Source organism: Rhipicephalus microplus, chromosome 5 (genome assembly GCF_043290135.1).
Source record: "Rhipicephalus microplus isolate Deutch F79 chromosome 5, USDA_Rmic, whole genome shotgun sequence".
NCBI lineage: Eukaryota > Metazoa > Arthropoda > Arachnida > Ixodida > Ixodidae > Rhipicephalus > Rhipicephalus microplus.
In genome coordinates, this window is record NC_134704.1 from 16,999,385 (window position 1) to 17,012,390 (window position 13,006).

Genomic DNA, 13,006 nt, shown 5'->3' on the forward strand with positions numbered 1-13,006 from the left:
AAATTAGTACCCACAGCACCAAGTGCCAGGCCGATGTAGCTCTTTCCCAGTCAAAAAAAAAACGTAGGGTGCCCAGCGCCACTGATAATCGAACCCAGTACCACGCTTGTGTCTAACAGGGTCCATGCGCACTGCTTGTTACCAGTTTTGTTAAGTGCAGTCGAGGCTAAAAATCATGTTAGCCATCCAAAAACCTCTGTCGAACACCCTTGTCAGCGAGCGCGACAAGTGCCCTAGTCGAAACGCATCTTATAGGCTAGGATATCTTAGTAATATTTAGCGACTTATCATGGCTATTATGGCTTACTGATGATCCATTGACATTTTCGGCGGTAGTTTTTAGCCGTGCTTAAAGTGGCAGACGCATCAACGAGCAAGGACAACCATTCGGCGACGCGTGACCAGTGAGACAAGACCAAGATCCGGCGCGGTGCTGACTCGCCACGGCCGCATTAGGTATAACCGTGCCATCACTAAGTAATCATGTCACGTTTGGGACCATGCACACAATAACACAAAGGCTTGGAAAGGAGCATACTAGGATAAACGGGAACTGCGATGGTGGGTATGGGGGTTGTAGGACATATGGTTAGAGGAGGTAGACAGCAATACATACAAACATGTTATACTACCAACTGGCGCTGATAGTATCCCCCCCCCCAGTCGTCTGCAATGAGGACGCGTCATCAGTCAAGAATGCACTGATCAATTATTTCTTGAGTCTGTATTAATTTTTTGAGCGTGCGTTCTCATTCATAGATTGTATTTGTATGTCCTATTTTTATTGTATTTTTAATTAACCCTCCCTCCGTTCGCGCTTTCGTACGCCCCGAGGAGCTTAATGTAAATGAATGAATAAATAATGAAATAAATAACTGAATGCTTGACGTGACGTTAAGTGTGCAAATTGATTGCAGTCATCCCTTCATTTGCAGCAATATTGGAACATATGCATCCTTCATTTACAGGTGTTCATGGAGCCATTGAAGAAGATCCAAGTGGAAGGATACGCAATGTTTGCCGAACCGGAGGTGCTCTTTGGAAACCTAGATGAACTTTGTTGCGTAAGTTGAGCGGCTGTTTCCTATGCATGCCGAGGATTCAAGCTCCTTCTAGTGTCGTTGATAGTCGGTGCAATAACATACTTCCTCGTGTGCTTTCTTTAGGTGACTTACGCCTTCTGTAGGGAGTTTATCAACTTTATTCTGGCCAGCCACAACTCCGGAGAGTTTAGCACAACAGACGTCCTTATTAGACTTTTTAAGAAGGTAAGATGTCGTTTGTACAAGTACTTTCACCTCACTTATCTGTTGAAATGTTTTCTCGTGTACAACCTGACGCCCATTCCTTGTTCGCAGAGCACCAAAGCAGCGGCGCTGAGGCAGGCCTACCACAGATACACGCTCAACTACATAAATGCGCTCAACTACTTAGAGACGCTCAGGAGGCAAGTGGAATTCAACGAGTTTGAGAAGGCAGGTATCTTTATGAATGTAGCACGAGCTGCATGCATCCAGTGCATAGTGTTAAGATGCGGAAAACATGAGGACACAGTAGTCTGGGGTCTGAAAAATGCGAAGCCGTTTTTTTTTGTGTGTGTGATTCGTCTCTCCCCCCCCCCCTTTTTTTAATTTTTTGCATAGTGCTGCGGCACACTAATCAAAGTATCTGGAAAAAAAGCTCAAATGTACTCTGTTCTTGAATTTTGTGTAATGGTTGTCTAGATTTTTGATGTACGGTCAGTGTACCAGTCATTAAGACGCAGCCAGACCCAATTACCCAATGCTACACGTATAATGGTTTATTGTGATACCAATTATATGGGCGCTCTCGATGAGTTTCTGCCATCAGCGTCGCCGTCATGTTTCATATAAAGTTCAGAGCACGAACATCCGTCCGTATACTTATGTTCTGCCGGTGCCAAAAATGCGCGAGTGGCGGCAAGGAACGAGGCTCAAGCAGAGATATAACGAGTTGACCCATATCCGTCGCACGGAGGGTGCATGCGATAACTTCAACCCATGTGTGAGTGATTCTTGTGAAAAAAAATTACAGGAAATGAAAAGAAAAGTACGCCCGCAACTGCTTCTTTCAGGGGAGGAAACCTTACCAGTAGTGCACGAGAGAAGACAGAAGGAGGAGTTCAAAGAAATAGGTAGAAAAGACAGTGAACGGTTAGAGGGGATGCAATCCATAACGCACACGTCCAATGCATGTTCAGTGTTGCCACGCCAACTAATTCATGTCACAAACATCGATAAAGTCCCGCCGGTCTAGCAACGGCGTTGCTGCAGACTCGCATGCTTCCACTCTACTCTTAGGCCTGCGATGCCTGAAAGACCTCGAAGTGGTGCATATCAAATTTTCGTTGCAGGTGTAGTGGTGTTCAGGATGATAGACGTACAGAGCAGATAGGAACATTTGATAAGGAACAAACGATCGTTTAAATAAAACAAAGGCAGCGGCGAGATATTCACGGTGGACTAAAGGGAAACAAAAATAAGCGCAATGAAAAGAACAACTTAAAAACAAGCTAGATGAACTAAAACAGGTCTAGAACAGGCACATGTAGAAACAACGTGAAATCTGAATAAAATGACTGTAGACATGCTGGAGACTCAAAAAAGCACAAAACATTTATAAGAAAAACCTTGCTCCTGCTTCGTAAACCATTGTGTGACGCAGCACACACTAATGCAATGATAATTAAAACTAGCTACGTAAAATAAAACTGCGGCAGATCTAACGTATGGGAATTGTCATGCGAAGCATGCTCAGGGAACGTATCTGTGGTGTATTTTTCGACATCGATTACTACTCTCTTCGCTGGTTAAACATCAACTGTTGATATTGATGACTGATTTGTGGGGTTTAACGTCCCAAAACCACCATATGTTTATGAGAGACGCTGTAGTGGAGGGCTCCGGTAATTTCGATCACCTGGGGTTCTTAACGTGCACCGAAATCTGAGCCCACGGGCCTACAATTGAAAATGTAGCCGCCTCAGCCGGGGTTCGGTCCCGCGACCAGCGGATCAGCAGCCGAGTACCTTAGCCACTAGACCACCGCAACTGGACGTCAACTGCCGAAGCAACCTCATTCTTTCGGTGCATGCTTACGCACCCCGTTCCGTAGATGCACTCCGCCAACACACTGCTTCTGGTGCTTACCTCATCGAAGGCGCCATTCCCTCAAAGTCGGTCGTGGGACGTTTCTCTCCCGACAACGTGGGGCCCTTCATTCAAATGCGAGGTGAGGAGGACTCTCATTCGGTGATCATGAGAGGCCAAAAAATTCAACTCGGTCTGAGAACCGAAGTGAATGCATGTAGACGTGGCCCCTTGCAAGGCCCCAGCGCATTCACAACAGCGTCGCACACTTTTCCACATGCCGCACATTAATATCCTTCGCATAAATAGCTTCGACCCACGCTTTAGTTGTAATGTGGCTCTTCGCAAATAAAAAAAAAATGCTGCCGTACGCCAGCCATGTTACCGTGTTAACCCACAAGTACGTTCTCCGCAATCGCAGTGGTGCGCCCGGGACCCCCGCTGCAAGAAGCTCCAGCTGACTGACCTGCTGGTCTCGCCGGTGCAGCACATCATGCGCGTCCCTCTCATCCTCAAGGACATTGAGATGCGAACCGAGGACATGGAGGAACGGGACTGTATCACAGCCATCCTCGAGACCGAGGAGAACTCGCTCCGTGAGCTTAGTCCCCGTTATATCAATGTCGCTACGTGTTACGTCAATTTTGGTCTGTGACGTTGATGCTCTTGCAGAAGGGACACTTCAGAAAGCAAACAACTTAGAGTAATATAAGAAAATTCGGGAAAGCTAACCATCTGCAATTTCGTGCTGATACTGCACACGATGATCTGGGATGAAAGGTATAGGAAGGGGTGGAAACCCGAAGAATGTAAAGTTGTTCGAGGAAGTGATATATATATATATATATATATATATATATATATATATATATATCTGCAAACTACTACAAAAAACTTAATTTTCCTTCATGCAGTTGGGTATAAACTGCGGTGTCTTGAGTAATGATGGTAATTCTTTTAACTGAGTAGTTTGATATGTCATTTTCGTAAGGACAACTGATACGGTATAGTATAAAGCCTCTTCTTCGCAACAAAAAAAAATGTCACAATACAGTTGGCATTTGTATTCACAAAGCTGCAGCGCTCTTCAAGATAACTAGAAAATACGACCACTTTGCTAAAACTGCACAATAATAACGAATATTAATCAAAGTGTCATTAATCATGCATAAACACTAACCAGGCAACGTTGCTAGATCAGTTTTTGTTGTTGTTAATGTTGTAAAGTAAATTAGCGTAAATACGAGTAAAATATTAAGTTTAAAATAAAAAGGGTCATAACGTCACAGTTGCTGAGCTACATAATGTCATTTATCTAGCTATAGCCTATTACACTTAAAGGGAAGCTGAAGCCCTTTTCTAAAGAAATGACTTAGGAGCGTGTAAGGTCAGCTTGATTCCTGCTTAATTAGAAAAGCGATGTGAGCCTTCTCAAAAGTGAGGGCCAATAGCACGTTTTGGTGAAAAAACAGTGGCTGTGGCCGCCATGCTTCTTGAGACGCCGAGCGAACATGGTGACGTCATGCTCGATATGATGTATCATCTGCAACAGCAGCGCTGCTGAAGTGTGGCCTCTTCGATTAGTTCCGACAACGGCAAGTCATGGGTTAGTCACGGAGGCCGTGGTTGAAGATAAGAAAGAACACTTGCTCCGGGCTAGAGAAAACGAAGATGACGTATGTTTCCACGCCCACACTTTCAGCGTGCTCGCGGGGATGGAGCAATAATATCTTTTATTTCGCCTGTTTTAAAGCTCCTGCTTCTGCAACTGCGAAAACAATTAATACATCGTCAACAATAATGTCGGTCTTTCCTAAACACGAAGTTTGATTCAATTCTGAAATCCCTTCAGCTTCGCTTTAATGCTCGTACGACTGCTCTCTAAACGATCCTATATATTGCAGCGATGGGAAGTAGCAACCGTACAAAATTTCGTATGAGTGATTATCCTATAAAATTAATCTTTGCGGCTTATGAAGTAATTATGATGTACCTATCGTGTTGCGATAGCATTAAACTCTGCGCAGGACTCGAGCTACGTCGAGTTCCAACAATGGCAGTGCGCTTTCGCCCGAGCTCGGATACAAATGAAATCATAGCATACAGTTATAAGAGCCGTCACTCATTTTACGTTCCTACAGTTTTACAGACTTAACTGAGAAAGGATGTGCAGTGAATCCACTTACCGGGAATTATATGTCGAGCTCTTGTATAATTCTTGTTATTCACTCCGTAACGTTGCGCAGTGCCCGTTCATATAGAACTTTTTTTTTTTCATGAAAAGAACAGATGCCAACAAAATGGGTGTGTTGAAATAATTGTTCTTTTTGTAGGTGAGCTGGACGACAAGATGAAATGGCTCAAGAATTTCGAGCGGCTGCTGGAGATCCAGAGAAACATCGTGTGGCCACCGGTGTCCGAGCTAGACTCAAAACTCTACATTCCTGAGGTATTCACTCAATTGGGTGCTATAAGTAAACGTGAGCAGGCGCCTTCGTGATTGTTTGAGTAGCCCATGCAGGCGAGTGAGTAGACAGTGAGTGAAACGGATACGTGAGCGCCTGATTAAATGAAATGTGCGCAATCCATCCTTGTTTCTCGACACGACAGCCGCAGTGTAGAGACCAACTTGTGCCCTTCATCTGAGCGGGGAGCCCCGCCGCGGTGGTCTATTGGCTAAGGTACTCGGCTGCTGACCCGCAGGTCGCGGGTTCAAATCCCGGCTGCGGCGGCTGCATTCCCGATGGAGGCGGAAATGTTGTAGGCCCGTGTGCTCAGATTTGGTTGCACGTTAAAGAACCCCAGGTGGTCGAAATTTCCGGAGCCCTCCACTACGGCGTCTCTCATAATCATATGGTGGTTTTGGGACGTTAAACCCCACAAATCAATCAATCAATCTGAGCGGGGAGGGCACATGCGTGTTGCTCGTTTCCACGAGAAAAGAAAAAGAAGGGGAAAATAGCCTACCATTATCATGATTGATCGAGTCTATAAGGACAACGACAATATAAAGACGCATTCGACTCAACACAGCGCTAACTTCCAACAACAGTTGTTGAAATTTAGTGCTGTTGTCCGTTAATTTAATTTACTGTTAATTTAGCGTCCTTATTCTGCGCTACCATCGATTCTCATGCTATATCAACAAGCCCAAATTGCCACCCTGATCGACCACCATTAGCGTTGAGTTTGATGCAAGGTATACATAACTTGCAAGTGAAGTCAGTTCATGTCTTCTGTCCGCCATTACTGAGCACATGGAGCACGTGTCGCGCGCGTGCGTGTGTGTGTGTGTGTGTGTGTGCGTGTGTGTGTGCGCGTGTGTGTGTGCGCGTGCATGCGTGCGTGTGTGTGTGTGCGCGTGCGTGTGTGTGCGTGTGTGTGTGTGCGTGTGTGCGTGTTGCCGCTCCCATGTGGCGCGAACGTCAGCTATGTCCTGAAAATTGGGCCAACTGCGTGGGCGCGTGCATCGAGGCACCCTAGCATTGTCTAGAGTTACTCTATATGCTACCTAAAGGTATACTATATACAGTAACTCTAGCGTTGGATATAGCGTTGAGCGCGATCTCAAAAGGTGGTCGCCTCCGTGGGGCGTTGTCTCTTATGCTCGCGTGCTTGTCGGACTCGTAATTCAGGAGAGGACGAAGGTCACTTGCAAGGCTGCGGTGGCCGTGTGTTACAAAAGAAGCACGCTGCTCACACACCGCGCAAAAAGAATTGTGACAGGTGTTCGCGCTTGTCACTTGTGCGCTCGTTTCCATGATGCGTCTGTCTATTTGAACAGCGCACTTTAAGTGTCGAGTAGTGGCAGTTGTTAGTCTGCGCTCGTGCTGTGTATGCCAACTTCGTGCGTGTTTCCTGCTTGAGGTGTGCACTGCAAGTTTTGAGCTGCTTGCCGTTCTTAATGTGACTTTGCAATTTGTTGCTGCTGTTTCTGAAACAGTGTACAATAAACGCTCAACCACCTCTGTGAAAAGACATTTCACATTCCTGTTACACCAGTTTCTATGTAGGGAGATCAGCCGAGTTTTTTTTATATCTCATTTACACTTACTTCTCGTACGGCAGTCAAATATCGCACAAACCCCATTGCGACGTATGCACATTGACGAAAAATGCGAGAGCCACATAGCTTGACTCGATGTTGTCTGCTGCCATGCGCTTGGTAATGACGGCGCATATGCTGCCATCACAGTTTTACGGTGTGACATACTTGCAAGTTATGAATATTTCTTCTGCGCTATCAGAAACAACTGTCCAACAGAATGCTCTGTGCAAGAATACCTATTAATTGGCCGTTAGTCTGCACATATTCATACAAGCGGGAAGCTGAGTGCTAGAAAATTAGTGATGTGCGGAGAGACTCATCCGATGACCAAAGGCGTGCAAACTGCTGTTTGTATTGATTTCGCGAGACGCGCTTAATCACGAGGCATGCTCACGAGGCATGTTTAACTATACTTAACGGTAATTCGGCATATCAACTTGGTCTAAAGCTCACATCCGAAAATGAATTGCTTCTATCTCTTAACCAGCCAACGGACACTCTGTTGAACTTTCTCATTTCAGTTCCTGAAAGTACCACTTTCAAAGCAACCATGTGAAAGGCTTATCGTCAGTCCTCGACGGCAAATAATACTGGAGGGGCCACTGCAGATGCTTGGTAAGTCCCACAGAATACGTATTCCTGGGCGTATTGTACATGCGTAATACATGAAGTTCCTTCCTTTTCTGTTATACGTTAGCCTTATAGTACGATAAAAGTAGTAAAGCCTGTGGTCGCGTAAGCCAGAGAACGGTATGGGTACAACAGCGGTGGTGCTCAAGTGAAATAGTGACCGAAAATAGTTGACGGTTTGATCGGGTACTGGGAAGTAACGTGACATACTGTTAGTGTTATAATCGTACCTATATGTATGACTGGAAGTCGCGTGACAGAAGTGGGTAGTGGCATCATGGAGGAAGATGAAGTTAGAAGCAACGTAACGGAAGTCTCAAAATTAAAATGGATACAAAGGTAAACAATTGAAATTTAATGCTCATGCATTTGTCTCGCATTTACCGCTAAATCGCCATTGACATTTGTTCTTTTTCAGACACCTCTAAAAGCGGCTTTGAAGTTTACGTGGTCCTTTTTGATGACATGATCCTCATTACGAGGAAGAAAAAAGGACTGAGCAAAAAGGTAAATGAAATAAATTTATATAATGGATATGATGCCCACACAAAAGGAATGAGACAGGTTGGCTGACATATCCAATACTTTATTTTGGGCATGTATCAATTCTTGTAACCTGTTTCTGTGTCTCACTGTGGTACCCTAATAGTGACTGTTGATATTTTATAGCTAGGTGTGTCATTTAAATATATGCTTTCCTTCTCTCTCACACTTGATTTTTTCTTCATAATTAGTGCTAATCAGTAGATAGAATCAGTAGAATCAGTTCTGTACATTACGACACTCAGCATTATCTGCATGTTATGAACATGTCATTGTGCTTTAAATGTAACCAAACGATGTCTTTTTCAGATTACCTTACATAACTTGTCATATTATGGTTCAGTTATTGTTATGTTGTCTTTAAATTGGGAGATTGTTCACTCAGTTATCGTCTCTATATGACTGTCATCTTGTGCCATTGCTGTTTCTGCAATCGACATAGAAGCAAAGGGAGCGTTGGGGGAACCACGCTTACAGTTTACTGCGTGGTATTCCAGAAATCCTCGCTAAACCTTGACACGAAACCCAGCCAAGACAAAAAGAACAACACAATACAGGACGGTGTCAAGTACATAGTCTACAAGCAGCCACTATCCCTGGACCGCATCTGCATCCATGACGTCAGCGCACAGGAGGGTGCAGGTTGGTGGATACCACCTCATTCCCTGCGATACCAATTGCAAGGACACTCCGGTTGAACTTTCGCCGTCGCCGTGGTGTCCCGTATAATGTACAATATGAGAGCGGTGGAAAGCGAGCGAGGAAGAGCCAGAAAGAATAACGGCTTGAATAGTGAACCAATCATCATCATCATCATCAGCCTGACTACGTCCACTGCAGGACAAAGGCCTCTCCCATGTTCCGCCAGTTAACCCGGTCCTGTGCTTGCTGCTGCCAATTTATACCCGCAAACTTCTTAATCTCACCTGCCCACCTAACCTTCTGTCTCCCCCTAACCCGCTTCCCTTCTCTGGGAATCCAGTCAGTTACCCTTAATGACCAGCGGTTATCCTGTCTACGCACTACATGCCCTGCCCATGTCCATTTCTTCTTCTTGATTTCAGCTATGATATCCTTAACCCCCGTTTGTTCCCTAATCCACTCTGCTCTCTTCTTGTCTCTTAAGGTTACACCTACCATTTTTCTTTCCATTGCTCGCTGCGTCGTCCTCAATTTAAGCTGAACCCTCTTTGTAAGTCTCCAGGTTTCTGCTCCGTAGCTAAGTACCGGCAAGATACAGCTGTTATATACCTTCCTCTTGAGGGATAGTGGCAATCTACCTGTCATAATTTGAGAGTGCTTGCCGAATGTGCTCCACCCCATTCTTATTCTTCTAGTTACTTCAATCTCGTGGTTCGGCTCTGCGTTTATTACCTGCCCTAAGTAGACATGGTCTTTTACAACTTCAAGTGCACTATTACCTATCTCGAAGCACTGCTCCTTGCCGAGGTTGTTGTACATTACTTTCGTTTTCTGCAGATTAATTTTAAGACCCACCTTTCTGGTCTCCTTGTCTAACTCCGTAATCATTAGTTGCAATTCGTCCCCCGAGTTACTCAGCAATGCAATGTCATCGGCGAAACGCAGGTTACTAAGGTATTCTCCATTGACTCTTATTCCTAACTGTTCCCATTCTAGGCTTCTGAAAACCTCCTGTAAGCACGCGGTAAATAGCATTGGGGAAGTTGTGTCCCCCTGCCTTACACCCTTCTTGATTGGTATTCTGTTGCTTTCTTTATGAAGCACTATGGTAGCAGTTGATCCCCTGTCGATTTCTTCCAGCATGTTTATATATACTTCATCTACCAATACGTTTGGTTTAATATATATACTCTGTCTTTCTGACCTGGTGTAGAGGGTGACAAATAAATAAAGTTCGTGCTTCCTCCTCTAGTAAGCCCTGCTGGTAACGGCGGGGCCGTTTCTTCGCGCAGCTACTATTTTAAAAAGTGAAAAGGTTGAGCGAGCCTACATTTTCTGGTCGTCTCGTGTGTGCTGTCTCCCCGCTCCTAATGTAAAATGCCGTTTTTCCTCAAAGAAGCGATAGGCGACGAGATGCCTTCGCTCAAGTTTCCTTCGCCCATCACACCAGCGCCGTCAAAGCCAACGTTCGCACTGATCGAGTGAGACTTGTTCATGTTCGCCTGTGTGAGCAGGACATACTCTTTATAAGTGACGAATATTTACTTGAATATACAGGACCGATAAAATTACGAACCTTCATCGCTATGGAAGCCTAATTCATTGCTATTGGTATGCATGTTGCAGCTTTCAGGCGGAATTGTGAATTCTTTTGCAGAAGACAAGTGCTTTGAAATGTCTTGCTCTTAATACAATGCATATACCCTGATTTCCTGACAAGTAAACTTTAATTCGATGCCAGTTTCAACCAAATTTCTTTGAGTTCTCCCGAAATCAAAAGCTGTCAGAGGCCCGGCTTTTAATGTCTTCCAAGTAAGAAAATAAGTGAATATTGTTGTCTCCCACTAGGACCACTTTAGTAGGAGCTTACAATACTTACGAACTCAACATTGAAACACAGGCATATGCTATCTATATACTGAACTTTATGTTATACTATGAATACCTTTTCCTTTTTTTTTGCAGAATCCGAACCTTGTTTGCATATGCACCAGAGAGTACACTAGATGATTACTAGCTGTAAATGGTAGCAGTTACCAGTAAGGAGTACTTAGTTAACAACTTATTTTATCATTACAGAAAGCATTCACAATTAGAACCATTAGGAATAAATGTACGAAGTAATTAAATATAGCACTCGGTAGTTCATTTTGCGAAGTCTCAACCACTGCATGCATTGTGATTCATTTTTTCTAATGTGACCACGTTTGAGCAGCTACTTGCACATTCACAAAAATGTTAAATGACTTGTCGCCATGCCGCTAACTTGATTGAGCCTTTGTAGGTCTTCTAGATCTTCTGCTCATTCTACTTTCAGCACATAACCTCAAGAATGTCTTCGTATTCGTCTGCCTTAATCGTTTTCAACAAATCATCACAGTGCATACACTGCAAGCTTCAAACGAAAGCACAAAGGTAAGAGAACAAAGGTGTGAATACTTGACTGTATAAGCGTCTCAGGATACATGTGTGGTCAAACAACCCTTCCTAGAGCTGTTGTCTGCCTTGCGTTTTAAATGCGTAAGCTTTTGTATGTCCACTCAGCAAGAAAAAAATTACAGCATATCCATAGACTGAATGATGATGAGTGGGGCGAAGCGTTCGTCTCTCCAACCGTGGGTTGATCTATCCGACCATGCGTCTGTGGGTCCCACGACCGTGGGTCGTGCATCCTCGATGTATGTAGTGGGTAGCCACATCTCGTTTAGTTCTTGGAATGTCCGCTGGATGGCAGTACTTGTATATAATCAATATGTGATGGAAAAAAAAATGCGAGATGGTGGTACTTGGAGCGTTCACTACACGGATGGACGTACAGACCGTACGCGCAGATGGACGGACGGACTGACAGACGGACGTGTTGCCCGACTCATCATTCAATCCGTGGGCATGCTGTAATTTTTTTTTTCTCTAAACGCACGCACTCAGTGTGGCGTTCTGATTCTTGAAACTGGGGCAGCTTCTAGATCTCCCATAGAGTACATCGTGCTCTAAATCGTCAGAGATTTGTTCTAAACGCACGCGGCATGGTTGATTACTCTACGCAACAAGCACCACAACACGGGCCAAATGTTCTCGTATTCGTTAGATATCACCACGCGGCACAACCCCTGGTGCGGGAAGACGCTTGTAAAACAAGAAAACGCACACACGAAAAAAATTCACAGGCGATTATGATTGCTGCCGAATGCGAGTTTTAGGGGCGAAGCTCCTTACGCCGTGGGCTCTTCATCCCATGTTTGCAGTAGTAGCCACTTCTCGTTTAGTCCTTAGAATGCCTGCTGGATGGCGGTACTTGTATATGATGAATATATAATGAATATATAATGAATATATAATGAAAAGATGCGTGATGGCGGTACATGGAAAGTTCACTAGATGGACGAATGTACTGACAGACAGACGGACGGTCGCACGGGCGGATGCACGGACAGACTGATGGATGTTTTGCCCCACCCATCATCATTCACTCCATGGATATGTGCACGTTCTTTAAATGCGAATGCATTTCTTATTCGGGCTATGTCAGGCGTCCGTCGGGATCCGTCCACCGCCCTCTCCCATAGCAACAGCTACGGGCGCACGCGCTTATCTAAAGTTACTACATATATATATATATATATATATATATATATATATATTCTAGTAATGTTGCACTTATCCTCGCTTCTGGCAACCGGAGCCCCCACTTCCTTGACTTGAACGTGACTTGCCAGTGCCTGAATGCGGTGCATTTGAAACGTTTTTGTAGCATTTTTGTTTATACAATGCTGACATTATGGCCGTCAGGTAAAATGTCATTGAAATGGTCATTTTTCCTCCTCCTTGAAATGGTCATTTTTCGCTCTCTATGCCATGGCGAGAAAAAAATTAGGAGGGGGGGGGGGGGGGGGCACGTGCCCTGTGTACTACCACCTGGCTGTGCCCCTGTGTACGTTTAATGCAGAAACATCTCTCTGCTTTTCCTTAACAGAGCGCATAGTACTCTGAATATTTTACCTTTCTTTAATAGCCTAAAAGGGGCACAAAAAAG

The 13,006-nt window shown here is 44.6% G+C and overlaps 1 protein-coding gene across 1 annotated transcript in view; it reads left to right on the plus strand.

Annotated features, from left to right (window-relative positions):
• The window catches only part of LOC119173993 (uncharacterized), a 180,079-nt gene that overhangs the window by 164,776 nt on the left and 2,297 nt on the right, over positions 1 to 13,006 (plus strand). The window contains exons 13-21 of the mRNA XM_075894920.1: positions 969 to 1,064; positions 1,167 to 1,268; positions 1,359 to 1,475; positions 3,532 to 3,706; positions 5,444 to 5,559; positions 7,680 to 7,773; positions 8,207 to 8,295; positions 8,829 to 8,973; positions 11,291 to 11,388. Of these exons, the coding sequence (XP_075751035.1) occupies positions 969 to 1,064; positions 1,167 to 1,268; positions 1,359 to 1,475; positions 3,532 to 3,706; positions 5,444 to 5,559; positions 7,680 to 7,773; positions 8,207 to 8,295; positions 8,829 to 8,973; positions 11,291 to 11,388 (1,032 nt within the window). The remainder of the gene's footprint in view (positions 1 to 968; positions 1,065 to 1,166; positions 1,269 to 1,358; positions 1,476 to 3,531; positions 3,707 to 5,443; positions 5,560 to 7,679; positions 7,774 to 8,206; positions 8,296 to 8,828; positions 8,974 to 11,290; positions 11,389 to 13,006) is intronic.